The sequence below is a fragment of the Anas platyrhynchos genome, chromosome 4 (assembly GCF_047663525.1).
Source record: "Anas platyrhynchos isolate ZD024472 breed Pekin duck chromosome 4, IASCAAS_PekinDuck_T2T, whole genome shotgun sequence".
NCBI lineage: Eukaryota > Metazoa > Chordata > Aves > Anseriformes > Anatidae > Anas > Anas platyrhynchos.
In genome coordinates, this window is record NC_092590.1 from 5979658 (window position 1) to 6001950 (window position 22293).

Sequence of the window (22293 nt, forward strand, 5' to 3'; positions counted from 1 at the left end):
CTTGAGGGCATTTAGTTGCCTGTGAAGCGCATCTCAGCTTTGTGAGAGCAAGATTTCCAGTCTGTCCGTTTAATTGCACGTCAAGTAGCATTATGGTCACTTTTCTCCATGTATTAAAAGTACACTTTACAATATTCTTCCGTAATACCTAAGCCTTACCTACTGATGTGGTTGCCCTTTGTTAATGCTGGTGCTCTTTCTATCTTTCAGCTTAGTCGTGACATTCTTTTCAGTCTGACACAGATCTTCTGACTTAACGTGGGTACATTTGTGTTTACCTGCAAGTATTTGTTTCAATTGCAGATTACAGTAATGTAACAGTCTAGTGGCTCTTTCATTGTTAAACGGGTATTCTGTTTTAAAGGTTTGGAGCTTTTGCAATTTCTTGGTTTTAGTGGAAATCTGAAAGAGCTTTCAAATACTGATACAAATGAGGACTTGGAATTAATTGTGGTGAGTGTTAGTTGGTAGAAAATTATTCTAACAGTTTACACTAGATTTCAAATTATTTTTTCCTGTTAGTTGATATGTAAATTACCCATAGCAAATATATAATTTCTATAATATCAATTCTCTTTTTCTTTGCAAAGTCTTCATCTTCCTTCTGTCAGGAAAGGAGATTCTTTTTATAGCTCATTTGCTGATGGGCTTTAAATGAATTGCATTAGAACTTAAAGATGCATGTATCGCTCTTGTTATCCTTACAGCTTGTTGCTGCTGTTTGTACTGGGAGGTATGTACTCAAAAAGGTGAAAACTGCAGTGTCTTTAAAAGACTCCTAGGTGTGGGGAGGTGGGGTGAGAGGGGGGGAGTTCTAGTACACTACAGTGCTGTTCTCCTCGCACACGTTACAGAAATGTCCTGGACATGCAGCTTCACAATTTGAAGTGAAACTCTAAAAACAATATTTACAGATTACTTTCACACGCTTCAATTTTCAGGTTAGCTATTGACTGCAATGGAAACATGACACAAATCCAATATGTAAAATAACTCGGGGGGAAGCAGAGGGAGTTAAAAGCATTGGCATCATCTATCAGAGTTTGACCAAGCTCAATAGGGAAGAAAAAAAAGGGAGAGTTTTTTCTGTTCCAACTCACAAGATTATTAAACATGCCTACAATTATGAATCAGCTGAATGCATCTGGCTCTCTTGGGAGCTTCCTATTTTCTTTCATTGTGTTTCATCGCTGCTTTGGCCTGGACCCCCTCTCTGCTTTTAGATCTCTTCCACTGAAATGTTAACAACAAAGGATCTCTCTGGAATTTATTTGGCTACCTCTTTCCTCCCATTTTCTGTAAAAAGTTGTCAATTCTGGCACTGACCTGTGCCTCTACTTTGTATGTTCATTTACTGCAAACTAAAGATTTAACTGCATGTCTGAATAGCTGCACGTCCAGAACTGCTTCTCATTCCTTCTGTTAGGGAGAGGGAGGAGAGCTATTCATAGGGGGAAAATATGGACTGAATGGAGGTATGGTAGGTGAGTGAAGGCATTCAGATTTTGAACCTGAGTAGTTTTGGGGTGTGTTTTTTTCTTTTTTTTTTTTTAATTATTATTATTTCTTCCCTTTCTCCTGGTCTGAGAGAAACTGTGTCCTCTGGAAGTGCTTTGTGATTTTTCTCCAAATTGTACTTCCAAATTAAGTATTTTGGTCAAAGATGAAAACAAGGAAATAATCAGAATGGTAAACACTTCAGCTTTATTGTTCTGTCTGTTTGCACATAGGACTGTACATAGAAAACATTGGTTTATGTGTACTGCAGTTGGAAACCACAGGTCAGCTGAGGTATTTAAGTAACTTACATCTGTTGTTATTGACAGCAACTTAGAAATATACTGGTTTCTGGAAGATCTGAGACAAAATTTCAAATATTGTGTTTTAGAAATGTAAATAGTGCTGAGATACTGCTTTTCATGTCAATGTCCTTCATTTGACCTCTTTAGAAATGTAGGCCACAGTGTTTCAGTGGGTTTATCTATGTCAGGGTCCAGCTTCCTCCTTCAGATAAGTTTATTGCACATTTATCAAATGCTTTGTAAGGATAATGTGTGGATTTTAAAAGATTATCTGGAAAGCATAACTTACCTGTTGATTGAAAAATTATATAGAGATCAAAAAACAAACGTAAAGATAGGAGCTCCTTTTGTTTAATTCTTTATTAAAAATAATTGTGCCTTGAATTTGAAGAAACATCTGCTATGTCTCGGAGAGACACAGGAATCCAATCTGTCTGTTTATTCCTCTATGTGTAGAGTTCTGTGTATGTCTTTGTGTGCATGTTTGTGCAAACTCCTTCTCTGTTTAATCCTAGCATTATGAGAAATGTCTTGTGCATGGTTATTGGAGAGAGTGGAGAATCTGTGTGACATGGTTTTGGTATTTTCTTCCAGGAAAGATAGTTGTGCTGTTATCCAGTATAGTTCTCTACGTTATCAGCTTGTAAAATTCGCTGAGTTTCGGTTGTTTGAGTTGTAAAACTTCTCTTAAAGTTTTTGCAGCCCCATTGATTTCTGTTGCACTTGATTGGAAGCTGCTGGATTTATGCTGCTCAAGTGAGAATTTACTCAATTTCTTTTGAATCTGTTGCTTCTATACATGCCACAGGTTAAAAGCATGAGCTATAGCCAAGAGTAATACACAGCGGGAAGAGAAGGAACTTAATCAAATTTGCAAATACATCTGATTCAGCTTTTATCCTAATCCAGGGCCTCTTTAGTGGAATTTGAGAAGCATAAATTGTGCTACAGCATGTATTTGTTTTTTGTAATTAGGTTTTTAAAGTCTGGAGAATGGCAGTTAATATACCGAACAAGCGATCACAGATCAGTCTCTGCAGCTGTTTGTTTAGGTTGGTTGTATTTAATAGAAAGTAACTTTTCCTACCTAGTGATTTCTCGTAGCATTTATTACATGAATTCCTGACTTGCTGTAAATAGCAAATATTTCAGAGGAAACTGGGAAAGTAAGGTATGCAGGTTAAAAAAAGAAGTAACAATATATTTTATTTAATAATGGGAACGTGCTGCTGTGGATATTTGCTGGTCAAGATGAAACGTTTCATCTTGTGATAGGAGGCATCTTTTTATGCTTACAACTCTTTATTTTTACAACTATCCAAGAGTTTATATACTGCTACAAGAAGCTAACATCTTGGTGATGCTTTCCAAGAGAAATGTCTGGCATCCATAAAAACAGAATTAATTTATGTTTTGGCAGTCTCTTTCACCTTGAATGTAGAGCATGCTTGTTGAAAAAGTTAATGACTTGCCATGTGGTTTCTTTTGATCGGTTACAGCCAAATCAGTCAATTGGGTTGTCAGGAGGACAGCCTTCCCCTTATCCCAAATGCTCTCTTCCTGTCACTCTTTTATTCTGCCAACACGCGGTTGGCAGGGCAGTTGAAAGGATGGCTGCAGTTACTACAAGCAAATAAATGTAGAACTATGCATCCTTAGTCAGAGATTTTTATGTGCAAAATTGAAAATTTCAGCACCTGATCTATAAGCAGAAAAAGAAAAAAGATGGGGTGAACTGAATACTTGCTGGATTGAGAGAGCACATGTGTGAATTTTGGCAGGTGTGAGACAGACTGAAGAATATATCAAACCCTGATAAGAAAGTTGGTTCAGGGTTGTTTTGTGTGTTGGCTGCAGGCAATGTTTAGAACAACTCATCTAGCCCGGTGGCCAGCAGCCTTGGAGACCATTAAGGACACACACATAGATTTGTACAGCATTAGGGGGAGTGCTCTGTGTCACGTGGCAGAAGGTGGTTTTCCCCTTGTTTTCCTGTCCCTGTGCTGCAAAGAACGGCGTACCTTGTCCAGGGAGGAAGATTAACAGCCCTCAGTGTAAGTGGAAAGGATAACACACCTCTGCTATAAAGTTTCATCATCTCAACAGGTGAGAGGAAGAGAAACATAAACCTGCAGTGTTCAAAGCTCGTGTTTGTAGCAAGAAATCTATTGCATGTGTTTTCAGAACTTTGTTCCTGATTTAATTATAGTCGGGAACTGCTTCTGCTTACTTGTAAATTTTCCGCAATGTGAATGCAAGCGTTGCAGCAACAGTCACGTTGCATATTCATGTAGCTGCACGAACAGATGGGGTTCCTACATAATATCCATATTTGACATTCTGATGGGATTTGCCAAGCCTAAGCTTTCATTTAAATTTTAACCTCTTGAAGAGATAGGTTTGTGATTTAATCAGTCAAGGGAGGTCTTGAAGTTATTTGTATTGTGTAGCAGATTTCAAGCCAGTGATTAGGTATGGTTTTGGTTTGGGAGACCCGCTGTAAGAATGGTTTTAACAGGCTATTGCTCACTAGAATAAATAGTCACCAAATTCAGAGGTTTCTTGCAAAGCCATATTCATTTGGCTGATTATATTCATATCCTTCAGTACGTGAAGACAGATTTTATGTTCAATTAAAACATCAAGCAGCGTTGTCAGAGTTCTGTTGCTGTGGTGCTGCATTGCAGGGAAGACTTTGAACTACAGGGCAGATGACCTTCCATTTCAGTTGGGGCAGCTCCGGGTGCTGCTGAATGTTGGTTTTTAAAACTGGGTTAAAGACTTCTTTTCCACGTTCTTTTATAGAAAGATGTCAAAAATATTAAGCACTTCCAAGATGCAAAGAGATAGCAGAAAACAGCCCTCAAACCTACATGCGCTGGTTATTTATGAAACACTAGAGCCTAGAAAATATAAATATCACATTCTTGGTGCTTTTTGTACAGCATATACTGCTTTTAAAACTAAAACTGAAACTCAGGTATGAGGTAGATTGCTTAGTAGATGCCTTCTTTATGCAGTGTGGACAGCTATGAAATAGTGATTAGGATTGCATTGATGTATGCACGTGGGATTCAATGCCCTTCTGATCATGACATAAGAAAGCATTTTTTCCAAGGCTGTTTTTAGTATCACTATCCCAAAAGGGAAGGGGGGAAAAAAAGTTTTTTTCTGTTAAATTTCTGCATCTTTCCACGGTGCTCTTGCTGATACTCCTCATTTATAATTAGTAAATTTTAGCATGTTAAGAACATTTCTTGTTGCTCACTCCAGAAGGAAGGAAAAAGGAAGAAAAAAAAAAGCCAGTGGTAAAGGGGTGTGTACCTTAGATGCAGAAAAAGATCCGGCAGAGCTTGGCAGACATTATGTGTACCCAGGCAGCTTGTTTGCTGTAGGAAAATGTTTCATGCTAAAAGACTTATTAACTAATGTAATTTTACTTGTAATGAGGGTAAGAATAGATGTCTTCAAATTTTTGTTTATTTGTGGCTAATATGATTTATCTATCTAAATTAAGTAATAAATTGCTTTCAATGTCATGTTAATCAAAACATGTATACTAATGAGATTCATTTTCCCAGAGTAGAAGCTGCTTATGTGTGTTCCATCCATCTTCCTGGGAGATGTGCATTAACCTTTCACGTATTTGGGGGGTCAGGTTGGTAACCCAGCTAACCTTGTGCACAAATAGTGGTAAGCTCAATAGGTAACAGAGATAGTTTGGGGAAAGCATCAGGGATGTGGACAAGGACCTACAAAATGAGTGTGTTTCTAATCTGTAACAGGCAGAGGGAGGCTTTTTAGTTGTTAGATCTCAACAACTTTCACATTCCTTCAAGTACAACATAGTGGAAAAAAACATCTATTTTATTCACTATAAATGATTGATTTTTCTCCATCCCCAGCTGTATTTTTGCTTAAACTGAATGAGGCTGGAAGAAAGTTTTGAATGGTAGGAATTGGTCATTTAGCAGTACTCCACATGAAAGTTCCACTTTTTGTCAGATTTTTTTTTTAATCAATGGTCTATTTTTGTTTTCCCTGTTCCAAGTGACAGATTCAGTCTAACTAAAGCAAATACCTTGTACTTTCAAAGCACGTTTTTCCACAGATTTCTACAGGATAAGAAAACATGAGCATCAGACCACATGGGGCTGGAAAAAAACAGGGAATAAAATTGAAGTGATATCTGAAGTGAAGTTGAGTCCTTCAGCAGAATAAACCATCTCATTAAGTAATCAAGCTCTGTCTCAACTGGGGAGCCGAGGGGCTTATTCCTTTTTGCTTTACTGAAGAGATAATTTGGTACTTCTAACTTTCAGTTAGAAGTCTTCTATAGCTCAAATGTATTTGTGGATGGTGTTTGTTGTCTGTGCCTGTATTGTCCTTCAGAGAATTCTTCATCTTTCATCTGTGTATTTCTGAAGGGCTCTCTTGTTTCCATTCTTTCTTTCCTTAACAGCCACCTTCCTTTAGCTTCCTGCTTCCTCCTATTTCTGAAGGGCTCTCTTGTTTCCATTATTTCTTTCCTTAACAGCCAACTTCTTTTACCTTTAGCTTCCTTCTAGCTTCCTTACTTGCCATTTCAGGAGCCATTCTTTTTACATGTGGTCTGTTCTACGCTAACTTCTGTATACGGATGTTTGGAACAGGGGGTTGGAGTTGACTTCATCTATGTATTCAGGTGAGGTCTCATGAGTGGCTTGAATAATCACCTGTATCTCCATGGGAGAATCTCGTCTGGTAAATGCCAGGACTTGTGTTCACAGATGCATTTGGCAGATGTACTTTGGTGGTGCTTTGTGTTGTTCTCCTGGTTTAGGGATTCCTTGTCGTTCGTCTCTTTTCCCCTGAAGCTGATGAGCACTCCCTGTAATAGCACAACGTTTAGTCCCCAGAATATGAACTGATAGTCTGAGCTTCTTGCTATTGAATTTTCTCCCACTTATTATGATTTCAGTCTTTGGATTAATCCAGTTCCTACTGTGTGTTAATAGAGTACTTCTTTTTGCAGTTGTTGTGCTTATTCACCTTAGTAGTGGAGCATACAGAATGTTAAGGTGGATTGAGAGATTTGTATTTGTAGGAACTTTTTTAGCAATTTCACTTCAGTGTTCCGCTTCATCACTGTGCTTTCTGTCACCCCTTTTACCAGTTACCAAGAGTTGCTTTGAAATTTGTAGGAAATCTCCCTTTTCACTAATCCCTAGATTTCACGTTTTCTTTGTTCCTACATTTTAAGGAATTGACCCTTACAGGAGTAATTGATTCTTGCTTGGAAAAATCCACAGAATGTTTTAAATGTCTTCCTGTACACAACAGGTAACTGATATGCATTGATATAGGTAGATCCTTTTTAAAAATAAAAAATAAAAAAAAATGCTATTTCTCAAGATCATGAGTATTTGAGAGGTACGTCAAAAACTAGTTCTTTCCATCACAGGAATGTTATTCAGTTTCTGACATAATAGCTTTCTATAGCCTGCCATTACTTTCACCTCTGTGCAAGGTCAAGTGGAAACTGCTATGAAAATAGCTGCATGAAATGAAGCTAAATTGGGAATAGTTTTTGTTGAGCGTTGACTTTTGTTTCTGCAACCACAGATGCTCATCTATTTAACATAACAGCTGAAGTACATGAAGACAATCTCTGTAAATAAAACAGCATTGTTTTTGTTGTTTTTTTTAAGAAAAAAGTTGTCTTGATTCACACCCTAAATTGAAACTTAATTTCAAAATGTTGCTAATTGTTGAATGGTTCAGTCAATAAAATGTAGTGTGTAAAAAAAAAAAAAAAAAAAAAAAGCCTAATTAATTAGCCCAGTGTGGCTTTTAAGGTGTGGGGTTTTGGTGGGACTTTTTTTTTTTTTTTTTTTCTGAGTGCATTGCATGTCCATTATTTTCTTAGAAGTAACACTGTTGGAGTGTTTGCTCAGAGCAGGGCTGGCAGAGACTGGGCTGAGTGAGGCATCTCACTGCCCTCTGCTTCCCATGGGAGCTGGATGCTCAGTGTCAGTTCCAGTTCTAGCATAAAATATACTTAGAGCTTCTGACAAGTGGGCTAGTTAGCTGGTTATAAAAATTTGAGCTGTGGTGATGATTTTTTTTTTTTTTGAACAGAAATGTTTATTGTAATTGTATCAAGCCTCTGCAACTTGATATTGTAAGTAAGGTAGTTTTATGTAAATGAACCAGGGCATTTGTTTAGCAATAGAGATTACATGACAACTAACGTAATATTACAAACATGTAAGCATTCATGACATCGGTGCCTGGGTTGCATATGTCACATTTACTTTCCTACACGGAAAAATAGTCTTTTTATTAAATGCTATGAAATAAGTTTTCAAACAAAAAAATATTTAGTAATAACAAACTAGAAGGCTTCACATAAAGTAATATTAAAGTGATGTGCTGTTTGCTTTTTTTAAGCTTGAGTAACTTTTATTTTTAATATGGGAGGTATGTATTTAAATGGAGTATTGAGCTTTCTTGCTTTTGTAAATATTTCTAGGTCAATTGATTTCAGTTTCTAGCAGCAGGAGTGATTCCCTTGACATTGGGTTTGTTGTCTAATAAATCTAACAATGATGTTAGACATTAAAAAGCAAAACAACCAACTCCCATTATTTTTGGTAAAGTGTTTTGATTAGTCTGTTGAGATTCTCGCTGTCCCAGATGATCCTTATAGAGGAGGAGGAAGGGAAAGAGATCTGTACAAAGACTAATGTTTCCTTTTAGGACATGTTACAAACTACAGGACGTAGTTTTACAGATGGGGGAAAAAAGGAGAGTAGCTTGATTCCAGTATCGAGATACAAAACAGAGATGTAAAACAAGCTTACGGTGGTTTAGAATTAGCACTGAGTCCTTTAGTAACCAAGTAATTGTTAATATTACTAGACTTTGAGAGCAAAACAGTGAATTGAACCAGATCCATATTCTTTACATCTCTTAAGTATTGTGCAAACCATGCAAATTCTGCGTATAAAACAGGACTGTGGGAATGTGAGCAAAGCTATGTACCTAATTACATTACATGTGAAAGTCTTAGTAACTCACTGAAAGTCAGTTATCAAAAATTGACCTAACTGAGTCCAGTATTTCATAGCACAGTTACTGAATAATCTGGGCTGTGACTGGAAGGAAGTTTCTCTTTGGTTGTATTATATTAGTGTATTTTCAGCATGAGAACATATACAACACCTACCAAATTTCTCAAAACAGCCCCCCAAATCAAGGCAGGTGTGTAAAACAAACCAACCAACCTGCGGAAATTGTTTATTTGTCAACTGTTTTGGGAATTCTACTGCTAGTTTTCACCCAGAAGGTCACTAGGTTTTCATGCCACTGATATGTAACTATCCATGTGAATTTTAGATATTTGCAGAATAAATGTGCTTTTGGTCTTGCCTGCTTGCACAGAATGCAAGCATTTGCATTTGATGTTTTAGGTAGGTCTTTGATGGTATTTTTTCTCCATGTTCTTAATGTAATGATTGTTTCTGTGCCAAGAAGAGAGTGTATGAAGGAATGCCAAAGAAGCTGTGCATGTGCATTGGTCTCAGAACCTCAATAGGCGATGTTTAAGGTAACATGTTATATTTTGCAACTGTGACAGCCTTAACTGTATGCAGTGAGGAAGTTCCACCCATGGGTAATTTCTTCAAGTGCTGTAACCTGACCATGTTTAGTCTAGTACCTGTATCCTTAGCAACTTCTGGTGGATAAAAGGATACAGATAGTTTCAGATTCTGTGCTATTCATACATCCTTCTCGGGCAAACCTATTCTACTAATTTTGTTAAGGTGTTAAATAGCTTCTAGTTTGAGAACCATGGTTAGCAGGTATCCCTTGCTTGAAAAGGCTTATAAAGTAGTCCTCTGAGCTTGGTATGTCCAGGTTTGGTGTTTTGTTGTTGTGGTTTTTGTTTGGTTTTGTATTGAAATTGTTACTAAACCTCTTTATGAGATGGGGCCCTTATAACCTCATTACAGGGTAGTCTGACTGCTTTATACCATCTTTTTTCCTATTTTTGCTTGAGGTATTTTCCTTTTCTGTGTTAGAAAAGATCTTGTAGTTAGTGTCAGAAAAGACTTATTTAAAATAAATGTTTATGTGAGTTTAATATGCTTAGGTTTGGATATACTTCAATTCTTGCATACATTTTGACCAAAATAATTTCAGGTACAGCATTTAAGCACCTTAAATGTGCAGTTAGTAACACTGCAATTTGTATGCTTATACCAGAACTCTAACAGTTGTAGAACTACAAGTGTGTTTCTGAATTTAGATTTACTGTGTTTTTATTTAACACATTCCTTGAACTCAAGTCTGCGCTAATACTGTAAACTTAGCCTTAGCATGCGGCAGTGTTTTCTGAAGGTCAGTTTTCTTTCATGGTCACATTTGCCCATTCCTAACAAATCCATACCGCTTAAATTTTAATTATTCTTTCTGAATTTGTTTTAACCTATCCCTGATCACACCAAAAGAGTATGTGTGGCCAGCTGGGATCTGTTGGTGTCCTGGGGGCTCTTCTGTTTTACAGTGTGTGAGGTTGGGCTACGTTTCAGGTAGATGAGGCCTTGTTAAAAGGGAGCATTGGCATGATGGGTAGTGATCACCAGGAGAGAAGATCTTGGTGTGTTTTTTTTTTTTTTTGTTTTGTTGTTTGTTGTGGTTTTTTTTTGTTTTTTTTTTAAGAATTGAAGATCTGTAGGGGGAGGAGGGGGAAAGCAGGTCGTTTTATCTGGCAAGTGTGATGGTTATTTAACCGGATTCTTTGGTGGCAATTTTGCTTTTTCAAGAAGATAAAATATTATTCTAGCATCCCATTATCTGGTCATTCTAGCATGTGAGCTACAGAAAACTGCACTGAGGAGAAGAAACATCTGCTTGTATTCTGTAGTAAGCTATTGAAGGTTTATCTTGAAAGATCTCACATCAAATATAAAGCAGAATAAGATTTTGTAATACTGTATAAGTTTCACTTGTATATTTACAGTGATACCTTTACCTTATTAGAATGGGAAGACTTTTCAGGTTTTTGTGAGACTTTCTCTGAAACAGCTGAATAAGGTGGTTTGTCACTACTTCATATTAAATAAAGCGATATTTTGAGGTGGATTGCTGAGTGCTAAGAATTGCAAATGCACTTGAAGTTTTCCTTAATGACTAAGCTTTCTTGCTTAATATAAAAATGAAAGGCTGCGCAGGAGTGAGCGATGTTGTCAAACCTGTCATCAAGTTCTCACAGTTGGTTTGAATACTTGTAATGTTCTTCCTTTAATTGACTTGGAAATCTGAAAAGGTTGATGATAAAAGTGGAAAAGCCATTTTTAAAGATGGTGAAAAAATTCAGCTCTGTGCAAAGGCCTAAGTAATTAGTTACAGATTTGTTGCCTGCTTATAGCATTTTACTGGGCTCTGAAGTGCTGTGTGTAACTGAAACATCAACCTTTGTCACTTTATTTAGGTTTAGCCAAAAAAGAAAAGCAAACAAACCAAAAATATTGAAAAGTTTACAACCCTTTGAGAGTATTTGGAAGTTTAGATAAAAACAAATCTTCCAATCATTTGTTTCATCTCAGTCTGTTGTCATTACCTGGAAATCACTGTTTTTCTTCTCAAAAGGAAAAACACACACACAAACACACACTACAATAACAAAATAAAAACTCACACCCCAGGAATAAAAGTCTAGAATTGCAAGCATTAGTGTTTTGACAAATAGCAAGCAGTGATCCTTATAGCAGATCGGCGACAACAGGTTTTGGGAAGAACGTGCCTTAGTGTGTTTGAAAATCAAAGAATTCAGAAATGGTTGTTCTTTGAAATCCTCTTTCCCTGCTGCAGAGGTAGTAGTTGGAAAGCTGGTGTGCAGCTGCTTAGTAAAAACTTTTAATGCCCTTATAATCATTTGTGGCAGAAGCCTGTGAACCTGTGGGACAAGAACAAGGTGGAAATCTGAGAGGAAACCCTGATGAGCAGCGCCTTTATCTGATGGTTGAATTACAAGTTTCATCACAATCCCCCAGTCTGTCAGGGCCCAGGGTAGGGCAGTGCAGTTGTTTACTGTGATGGCAGCTTTTTGCTGTGTTGATCACCGCTGTCATGGCCAACACTTGCTAATGGATTGATGTTGTGCTCTCGTGGTGGGCTGCTTGATGAAAACTTAATGATACATAATTCCTCCTCTGAGTTGCATTTTCCTGATTCATTTTCTCAGTAGAATTAACTTTAAAGAATAACTTGTTAAACTGTTCAATTTATGCAGTAGCACAGTGCCAAGGACAGATGGGGAAGCAATGGTATTAAAATGGCAGATGGCTGTCTTGTACCCTCTGCCAAAGAAATTACAATGAAAGATCAAATATTTCCTTTAACTTCTGATTTTTGATGCTTCTTTTAGGAAATAGCATGTTTTATTTTCCGGTCTTGCGTGCTTCTCCAATGGCCACCCCTTAAACATCAGGAGCTAAATCAGAGAATTGTTCCTGGGAAGACTACAGAAATTCAAAGTATGATGGGCTGATTTAAGAGCTGTCTTCCGTCTCCTTATAATGAGCAGATGATTCAAATGATGTCAGTAATTCTGTTGGTATGTTTGTAACTCTGCATCCTGGGCCAAAACAAGCAGAGGATTTTGAGGGTGATACCTTCAACTAGCCTAGGCTGAAATTCAGGGAGAGTTCAAGTTGGTCAGGACTTGTGGATGAAATCTGTACTGTGATGTTGGCAGGCAACGATCTGTCCCTTTCTGAAAATGTGCATCTAATAATTGCTTGTGCTGTGTTTTTGTTTTTGTTTTTTTCAAATTTGGAATGTTGTTGCACCAGCAGTGACCACTAAAAGTAGTCTCAGTGTTTTATTCTCACTAACATAGGGGCCGATAGGAAAATAGCATCGCTGCCACTCATCTAGACAATGTTGAGCCAAATAAAAATAGCATTAGTAGCTCTGATTAGTAGAGCTTCGGTGATTCTAGTAGGTGGGTGATGGAAAGAGCTTCCAGAAGGTCTACTCAAAACTCCCTTGTCATTTTCCTTTACATCTAGTGCTAAGTACAGTTTGTCTTGCATGGATAATGTGGGCTCTGAGAACAGTTCCACAAGTAGCCTTGTCAGGTAACCATTTGGTTATTACAAAACCAACTTGATGCATTTAAAATAACACTTGAAACTCTGTAATATGCTTCCATGATCTAGTAATTGCAATGAAGGTTTCACTTAGATCTCATTTACACTTGGAAATGGACAGCAACACCTCTTTTTGCTATCCTAAAGAGGGAGAAAGTTATTTTGCAGACAATATTTATGTATTTAGAAGCTGATTCACCTTCGCTGGGGTGGAAATTTTTGCCAGTATATAAAGCTTTCTCTTTATGAGGTATGTTCTTTGAGGAAATCTCCAATGTCTTATATTCTAGTGTAAATCACGCAGCTCTGTTAGATGGATGATTGCTGCAGTGGTGTTTTTTGTTCTTGTTGAGGTCATGTTGGTAGTTTTGAAGTGAGACATCTGATTTATTTTATGCAGTGATCAGATTAGAAGTAATTGTCCCCAGGGACACCTCTTCACCAAAATCTGATCTAGATAGTGCTATACACTTTCTAATTCTTGAACTGCACTAGGTTTTACTTTTTTTTTTTTCCTACCAGTCTGTTTGATTAATAATTTGGAGAGCTTTCTAATGAGGAGTTTTAATTTTGATGTGAAGAGGCAGAGCTGATATCTTCTCATTTCTAGAATTCTATCAATATGGTAATCTACCATGCTGAAAGGGGCACTTTATTTTTATTTATTTTTTTTATTTTCTACTGTAGTGGTAGCTTGGAAAGGACACTTGCTTCAGAAGAAGGTACACGTTCTCAATTTACCACAGACTTTGGGCATAGTGCTTTTAGTATTAGTAAAATGTTAAATTGCATGGTATTTTTTGAAAATCAAGCTAAGTTGGTAAAACTGTGTCATTTAGGAACATTCAGGTCCTGGTTCAGCATGATAATTAACTACGTATCTTGAAACCTGTGAATAATCTGTGGGGCTAAACATAGCTGAAGTCTGCTTGTGTTTACATACTGTGCTAAATCATGATTTCAAATCCATTTCAAACCCAGAAAGTGATCATCTTGGTTTGCTCAGTGATTGCTTAGTTCTAAAAAACAACAAGTAGTATACTAGTAGCACAGGTAATTAGTGTACGTGATCGATTTGACAGATAATGCCAGACTGTAGCTTGTTTAACTTGAAATGTAATCTTCATTTATATTTTTATATGTTAAATATGTGGAACCGTTACCAAGATAATTTTGACTGATATTTTGTTTGCTATAAAAAACAAGGAGCAAAGAAAGGGTGCAGTTTATTATGATATAACTGAGCATCTTTATATTTTTAAACTATACTGCGAATCTCATTAGAATGTGGTACTTGTGAAAAGAAGCGCAGACATTTGCTATTGTGAAGAGGGGAGGAAGAAAAATGAAATTTCCATCTGTGGATCTTAACGCAGTTAGTTGTCCTCTCAGCATGCTGTTGTGTGAACAATTTGTGCAAGCTGTAAACTGAATGTTGGTTTGCTTTAATCATTCTCTTGTTAAAATTGAAGGGGTCTGTCTTTCCTCTCCTTTTGGGAGATAGATAGAGGGGGAAATTGCAGGCAACACTCAGAAAGCAGACTAAAAGATTTTTTTAACAGCTGTGTATTGTTTAACAGAATAATGAGCAAGATATGTGTTTGGCATCTTCCTGTACTGTTTGTCTATTGCTGCTGTTTGTCTTCAGCTGTAAATATTTCTACAGCTTCAAGTGTAATCATGCTGAAGATGTTCTACAGTGATATGACCAGAAAAATTTTCTCTTGCTGCTCATGTGGCACAAATACGACAATCTCTATAAACTTTTCATATAAACTATTATAAAAAATCCATCAAAAACTTAAAAGCACTGAGCTATAGTACAGAATGTGTCGCTTTGATGTAGTATCTCTGAGTTTTCATGACCTGCAGAAGGAAAATGCAGGCTTTCCTTTTAGTGTAAGTTCTTTTTTAAACCAAGTGATTTAAGAGGTTTATTTGAAGAAGTGAACTAGTTCTGAGGTTAGTGTCATGTTATACGGACACGCGTTACTTCTGGTCTTGTTTTCACATGCCAAAGTAAAACATTCTGTAAATAGAATAATTTTTGTGCCACTAGTTGACTAAAACTAGCCTAGAACAATATTCAGCATTTTAAGACCCAGAGGATGGAGTGTCTGAAATGGTATTAAAAGATATTCCCGTTGAAAATAATAAATATTTTTCTATGGGATGGGGCGGGAGGGGGGATGGAGGGGGCATAATGGTGACAAAAACTTGTTTTGCTTTTTATCCTTGTTTTGTTCACATTTGGCACAGTATATTTAAAATGATTGATCATCCAATCATAAAACTACTACAGTATACTGTAAACAACATAGTTCCTGACATTTTTTTCTTTTTTTTTTTTTTTTGAGAGAGAGTCAGGGAAGGATATTATGCATCTTAACTGCTGTAAAGTACTAATGTGAGAAAGGAGCCATCCTCCTGTCAGGGATGGCGTATTCTTGTTTGCAGTGAGATCTGGAAGTGACGCAGCTGCTGTTGGTGAAGGTGTCATGTACAGGAGATTACCAAATTTAGCTTATCTCAATGAAAGTCTGAAATAGGATGCTTGCCATGTTTCTGAATTTTCAGATCCACTGATGCAGTGGTGCCACATGTTCTCCATGAACTCTAGATCTTGCAATGCATATTCACCTTTCTCGGTGTCTTTGCATGTTCCTGAAAGGGATTATCTCTGTCCCATAAGCTCCTTAGTTGCTCTGCACAGGCCTCTTCCTTCACAGCTATTCCCTCAAGATATTTATAGGTACAGCATTAACAACGTATGCCTTCTTAGAGGGTTGGAATAGATATTTAGGTAGGCTTTTACAGGCTTATTTGGCTGCTAAAGAAATTCAGCTTTTGGGTTTCTTTTTGCAAGACGCTCATATACAGACTTAACAAGGCGTTTGTTTGTGGGCAGCGGCCCTGCTAGTTTTCATCTGCATTTCTGTGTTCCTCTTGAGACAGAAGTGGCTTGTGAATGTGAAGATCACGCATCAGGAGAGAAGAGCTATTAGAGGGAAGAGGATGGAAGAAGAATGTTTGTTACAGTTTTGTGCTTTTTGTTATTGTTTTTAAACTTAGGGTTGGAAAACTGAAAGCGTGTCAGCTGTTTCAATTTCCTTATGATGCCTTCCTGTGACACGGACTTAACCCACAAGGGATAGAAAGTGTCCTTGTGTGGCACAGAATTACCCACAAGTACACATTCCATCCAGGTGGCAGTTTATAATATGGAAAGGATTTTTTTTTCTGCTGGTTACCTTGTGTATGTTTATATGTACCATCTCTTTGAGTGGAGAAAAAAACACAAAACTATTTGAAAAGATGACTGCATTCAAGTGAAATAGTGCTTTCTGGATGGACAGTAAACAAACAAACAACACACACACAAAAGAACAATAAGCCCTGAAAAGGCTACTTACCCGAAATGCAGAAATTATCACTATTACCACTTAAGTTTTCATTGAGAGGTGTCTCTCATGTAGCTTATGATCATTTTTATGTTAAATATTTAGGCTACTGTTCCTTCCATCCTTAAGCGTGCCTGTAAGCTATCATTAGTTACTGCATAGATGCACATATCTGAGAAGAAGGTTCTGCAGCTATTATTTCTGTGCATAAACAGCTTAGCAATGCCTAAAGAACTATAGATATGAGGTTATTTAAAAATGAAAAGATAGATATATCATAGCTCTTTGTACTTTTCTGGCAAAGCTAGGAAATGCATTGTCTTTTTGCCAAAAGTGAAGTATCATTGCCATTTAACTCATTTTTAAAAATAGCAGTGTAAGAAAGTGATGCTACCTAGTAAATTATTTTCTAAGTTTTTAGATTTCTAATATGCAATTTCTTTATGCAGCTCTTCCCTGTTACGGAAGTGGCCTTAGTCTCAGTTATTTATGATAGAATAACAGAGTATCACCAGGCAATGGACTAATTTCAAAGAATGATTAGCAAGTCTGGAAAAAATAGTTCTGTGCAGTACCTTCTTAACAAATTTCAATGTGGATAGACAGAAGAGCTTATTTTGGGGTGTGATTAGGTGAAATAGGATTAGGTGATGTAGAATCTTTTTTCTGAAGAACTTGTGGGAAAGAAATGAGAGAAAGTTACAAAAATTTTAGAAGCACAGTGAAATGTTCTGAGTGAGTTCTGATGTGGAAGGGAAAGAGGGGGGTTCCCCACTGGGGGCAGGGGAGTGATGGGCAACAAAAGCAAAAATAACAGTTCCTCTAGAAGAAAATGGGCATTTGATAAACTTCCTCAAGAGACTTTGATATCTTTGGCCCAAATTCTGAACCAGTGTTGCTGACCTGGAGACAAATAAGTGGGAAGCACTGTAGTTCTCATGTACCGTGAAGGAACTGAGGTTGCTTCTGTAGAGCAATATGCATTTCTGCTCACGTAGAATAAGTTACTGACTCCTTTTAAACTTGTAGAAGAAGCTGCTGTAGTTTTCGATTAATATAATGAGCTATTTTTTATATTCATATTTTTTTCTGTATGTTAGAGGAAATTTTACTTAGACCAAAGGAACTGAATAATATCTCTGCATAGTCTGTCCTTTACTTAGAGTTAAGCTATTGACTTTTCTTACTCTATGGATACGTTATGCTTATAGGTTGTAATGAAGCCTCAGCCAAATACAAAGCAAACTTAAGGAGAGGAGTAACATTTTTAAGTATTGACGTGGGAAGGAATGTAACTATTTTTTGAATTTGCAATATAATTATTGAGCTGTGTGATTCTGATACCCAGTGATCTGAGGATCCATAATATTCACTACAGCTAGGTGGCTGATGTAGCTTTGTATATTTTTATCTATTGGAGGCCTTTTTTCTTAATTTGAATAAATCAAATTTGCACCTTTATATTTTCCAGGCTTTTTTATTCTACTACTACCATGCCCGTTCACTACTAGTGGCTGTTCAGGTTGAATCAGGTTGAATGGCAGAATAAATGCCATTAACAGTATTATTAAAAAAAAAAAAAAGCCCCCATCTCTGCAAAAGTTTAGTCAAATGCAGGCAAAATCAATAAGCTATTCATGATAGTTCATAAGCAATAATTACCTTTTTATTTAAGGATTTTTTTTCTTTTGGGGTATGATCATAATGTGATTTTCTCAACAAAGCTACCTTAACAAGGCTTCTAGACTTAATGAAATACTCTGAACATGCCCCCTTTACTGGCTGTTTACTGATGTGCTAATCTCTAGAGTTCTCTAACGAGCCAAAGAATTCTAACACCAAGTGAATACGTTAGATCTGCTGTTCTGATCAGTGGTTAACTTCATCTTTAAGATTCCCTTTCTCGGCCTCCTCTTGGCTGTTTGTTAGCTGTTTTTGTTGTTGTTTATTTGGTTGGTTGGTTTTTTAGCTTAAAATACTCCATTTTTTAACTTGATCTGAATCCATGAGTGACATCCTGTTGACTTAACTTCCTTTTAAGATTTCCAAGTGAAATCTTTTCTGATGATCATTTAATACAACACGACAGTAAGATACCCTCTTCCTTTAGATATGTAGATACTCTCTCTCTCCAAGCCTAGACTGGGAGAAGCAGGTACGTTCTATGTTAATGGGGTATCAGAACAGTTTCTGAAAGCCCATGTTGTAGAAACACAGGTTTTCAGAACTCCATACTGAAATGAATTTTCATTCCTCAAAATCAGTGTAGCAAACAGACTGTTTGTACCGAAACAGACTGTTTGTACCTTCTAACCTTGTTAGAGGGGTTTGTGCCTGCTGAAACACAAATTAGAGTGGCCCAGCCTGCTGAAAACTAAACGTGGCCATTTTGTGAACATCTATTTCAGAGTAGTACTCTGTGCTGAAGCCCTGGTTCACAAATAATTTGATAATAGATGGAAAGTTTTATAAATGCATTGATATGCAATGTTTAATTGCTATCAGAATATATGTTATACTTTACGATAGATTTTAATCTGTTAAATTCGCTGTATTTTTAGAATCATTAGAAAAGAAATAAAGGAGTAAAAGCTCACTGTTAATGATGAATAAACTATTTTATTTGGTTTCAAATATCTTCTGCATCCAATTAGACCTTTTGAACTGTCAAATTTGATCTATATGGAGAAATATGGGCACATGACCGTTAACTGCAGATAAGTTAAATTGAGATATGAGTGGGCAATTAAAAATGTGTCTTTAAATAGAAGTGCTATCTGTACAGTACCCAGCCCATTAAGCAAACTGTCAGACTGTAGCCTGGAATTATTTTTACTGAGGGGAAATTGGAAATTTAAATTATTGAGGGAGTTTCATAGTGAAGAAAATAAAAATGGCAATAAGGAGGATGGAAGATATGGGCTTGAAAAATGTAAGCAGGTATCAGTGCAATTTCATGTGTTTATTGAAGTAATTTAGAAATGAAAGGCTGAATTTAGAATCTCCTGTGAGAGATGGCTGACATTATCTAATGTTATTATACTCTGAACAAATACTTAAGGGTGAGGGAGAACTTCTATTAGTTTTACACCAGTTTAATGAGGAACAATGACTTCACACTACTCATGTGCTGCACCAGATTTGCAGCATCAGCATCTTCTGTGCAGTGAATTCAGTCGTGCTTTTGGGATGTCTCATGACATTGGGTAGTTTAGCTAACTAAGCAGTAGGGAGGTATAGCTGTATCCTGTGTAGTGTTGCAGTGGTTCAGAGATGAGAAGCAGGTGGAGATAATTCAGAAATTAGAAGCAGGTGGAGGATGTTGTTTTATGTGAATTGCTACATAGGATCTGGTGAAATCAGAAGTATTCAGGGTGAGACTGTATTTCCTGTATAACTGCAAGTCAAAGGGTTTTTCTCCTGTTAGGTGCAGAAGCTTGGTTTGGTTAATTTTGTGGAGCTTTGTTATGCGTTTTTTTTCCTAGTGTGTGTTTGTGTTTGTTTTTTTTTTCCTAGCGGGGTACCTGATTCAAAATAATGTTGACTTACTGTGGTTTTTAAAGTGTTGATCTAATTTACTGCGGTCTTCTATCAAAATCATGAAAAACTGTGATGACTGGCTTTATAGACTGATGTGTTTACTGGTAACTTGGTACAGTGTGTTTCTATTAAAAAAAAAAAAAAAAAAGCCTCTGCTTTGCTTTCCAAAGCTATTCTAATGTGTTACATATACTGATGGTTCTTTTTTTCAGCTGTAGTTTAATGGAGTAAAACCAACGTTAATAAAGCCATCACTTATTACTGGCACTTAAGCATACACTGACATAAAGTTGTCCCGAATTCTGGTGGTACTGAGTGAAGTGATTTCTTATGTGTATGCTGCTCCAGCTGTTGTACAGCAGGGCATAGTGAATTCAAATAGGTTGTTGCTATGACCTGGATATGTTGCTATGACTTGGATATGTCACCATATGGATTCGTATACCAGAGAGCTTAGATTGTCCTGAAGGATAATGATCTTACTCCACTGAAAAAAAAGTGCAGAAGGAAATCTCAATAAAGGTTAACACAAAGATTTTAGAGTCCTCTTTGGTAGTAGTAAGCAAAGACATGCAGAATATGCAGAACTTAAAGCTATTTGAAGATTTGACCCATTGATCTCGCTTTGCACTAAGTTAGGATGGACAATTAATTGGCGGTAGAAACCTGATAAACTTCCAGTTGCTTAACAACGTCAAAGCAAACAATAACTGCCATGTGTTTTCCCTAAGCTTGTTTGTATTTAAAATAGCCATGAACATGTCAAGTGGGGACATGAATAAAATGGTGTGTGCAGATAAACTACTTAGATAATTAAATTGAAGTGTAAGTACTCGTTTGTTTCATTGGATGATGCTGCATTTGTGTAAATCTATTAATTTGTATTTTTGTACAGCTGTTTCATTTACACAGGGACCAAAAGGTGAACTGCTGTTTCTTTGTGGTAGCCTCCTGTATATGTACAGAAAATAAATAGATCAGAAGCTGAAAGGCTGGTGCAATGCTAAAGGTGCCCAAACTTGTCAGCTTTTGAATATCTCCTAATAGCGTGGGAATGAAGAAAACCAGTTGTTTAATAATGTCTAGTTACATACAGACTTCAGAGTATTGTGTAATCAAATTGAAGATCATTTGGCTTACAATAAATTAGAAGTATTAATTTTGCAAATAAGGCAAATATTAGGCAATGCAATGGGATTACTGGGTCACAAACAGTATTGGATGGGTATATCCAAATTAATTGGGACACCAAAATGTGCCCTTAAAATAAAAGAAAAAGCGAGACTAATTGTAATAGCAAGCAGAGTCTGTGTGGCTGAAACCTTTGACAGAAATTGAAACTTGTATACCCTTGTTTTGTTGCATTGTGTTACCTACGAACCGTAGTACAGCAAAGTAATACAGTTACTGTGCTTCAGCTAGATGGCTCTGGGCACCAGCCAGCAACTTGCACCCAGTTCTATGTTGGAACGAGTTTCAGGCGTGTTCTGGCATGCAGGCAGCTCATTAGTGCCCAGTTGCTGTTTTCTCTTCCAGAACTGTTGATGAAGTCAAATTATGAACCTCCGAAATGATAGCCCTAAAAATTTCTGATGTTTACTATGTCATAAAATAGTTGACTAAAATAATTTTGTGACTTTGGAAGCAGTAAGCATTTTAAATGTGCTGTTTGGGCTCATTTACTCCATCTAGAGAATCAAATATTGACAAAGCGTATTTAAGACAGTATGTGCATAAACTTGTATCTGTATTTACTCATTTACTTTCTAAGTCTACAAGGCAATAGAATAGTCGGACTGTTTATGGCATTCATCCAAGTCCATTCTAAAATTACAAGTACTGGACAAACTAATTATCGAGGAATGTCCTTTGTATGTCTTTAAGTGATCAAACCTGATACAAAGTACTCCATTGTAATCCAAACAATACATAGATGGCTGGTTTTGAAGTTTTCTGATACTTCACCAGTGTTACAAATGTTTCTGTTGCTGTAACAAAAAATGAAAAAAGGGCAGTATGGAGACCCGAATTTAAATGTTAGTTTTAATCTGTCAGTTAACCAAGAAATCCATTTTGACAGCAAAACCTATGTAACTTGCAAACTAGCAGCTTTGACAGAATTGGTGTCTCCAAATGAATGCTTTTCTGGGTTCTACTTACTTAGTATAGTTAAGTGCTTTAGCACTCCGTAAACTTAAGGTCATTATTCACTCTAATTTGTAAATTACTCCAGATAATCTCTGTAGTGGCATACAAATGTACATCCATACTGTAATTGTTCAGAAAGGTTTTAGCCAGATTAAGTGTTCTTCTGAAATGCTGAGAAACACTGCTTCATTTAGTTTAACTGATGAGTGGCAGTTTAATGGCTGTAGATATCATACTTATCTGGTAATGTATTTGTTATTG

At 36.8% G+C, this 22293-nt stretch overlaps 1 protein-coding gene across 38 annotated transcripts in view; it reads left to right on the plus strand.

Moving 5' to 3' along the window:
* Window positions 1–22293, plus strand: part of CAMK2D (calcium/calmodulin dependent protein kinase II delta) — a 165472-nt gene that overhangs the window by 5091 nt on the left and 138088 nt on the right. The window contains exon 1 of one of the 38 annotated variants that reach the window (XM_072036901.1): window positions 3886–3908. The exons of 36 other annotated variants lie outside the window; for them this stretch is intronic. Coding sequence is in view for 1 of the 2 variants with exons in the window: in XM_038178218.2 (XP_038034146.1) it covers window positions 19664–19718 (55 nt within the window). In the remaining variant the exon portion in view is untranslated. Of the gene's footprint in view, window positions 1–3885; window positions 3909–19648; window positions 19719–22293 lie in introns of those variants that run through there. One more of the 38 variants, XM_038178218.2, reaches the window with a different exon arrangement.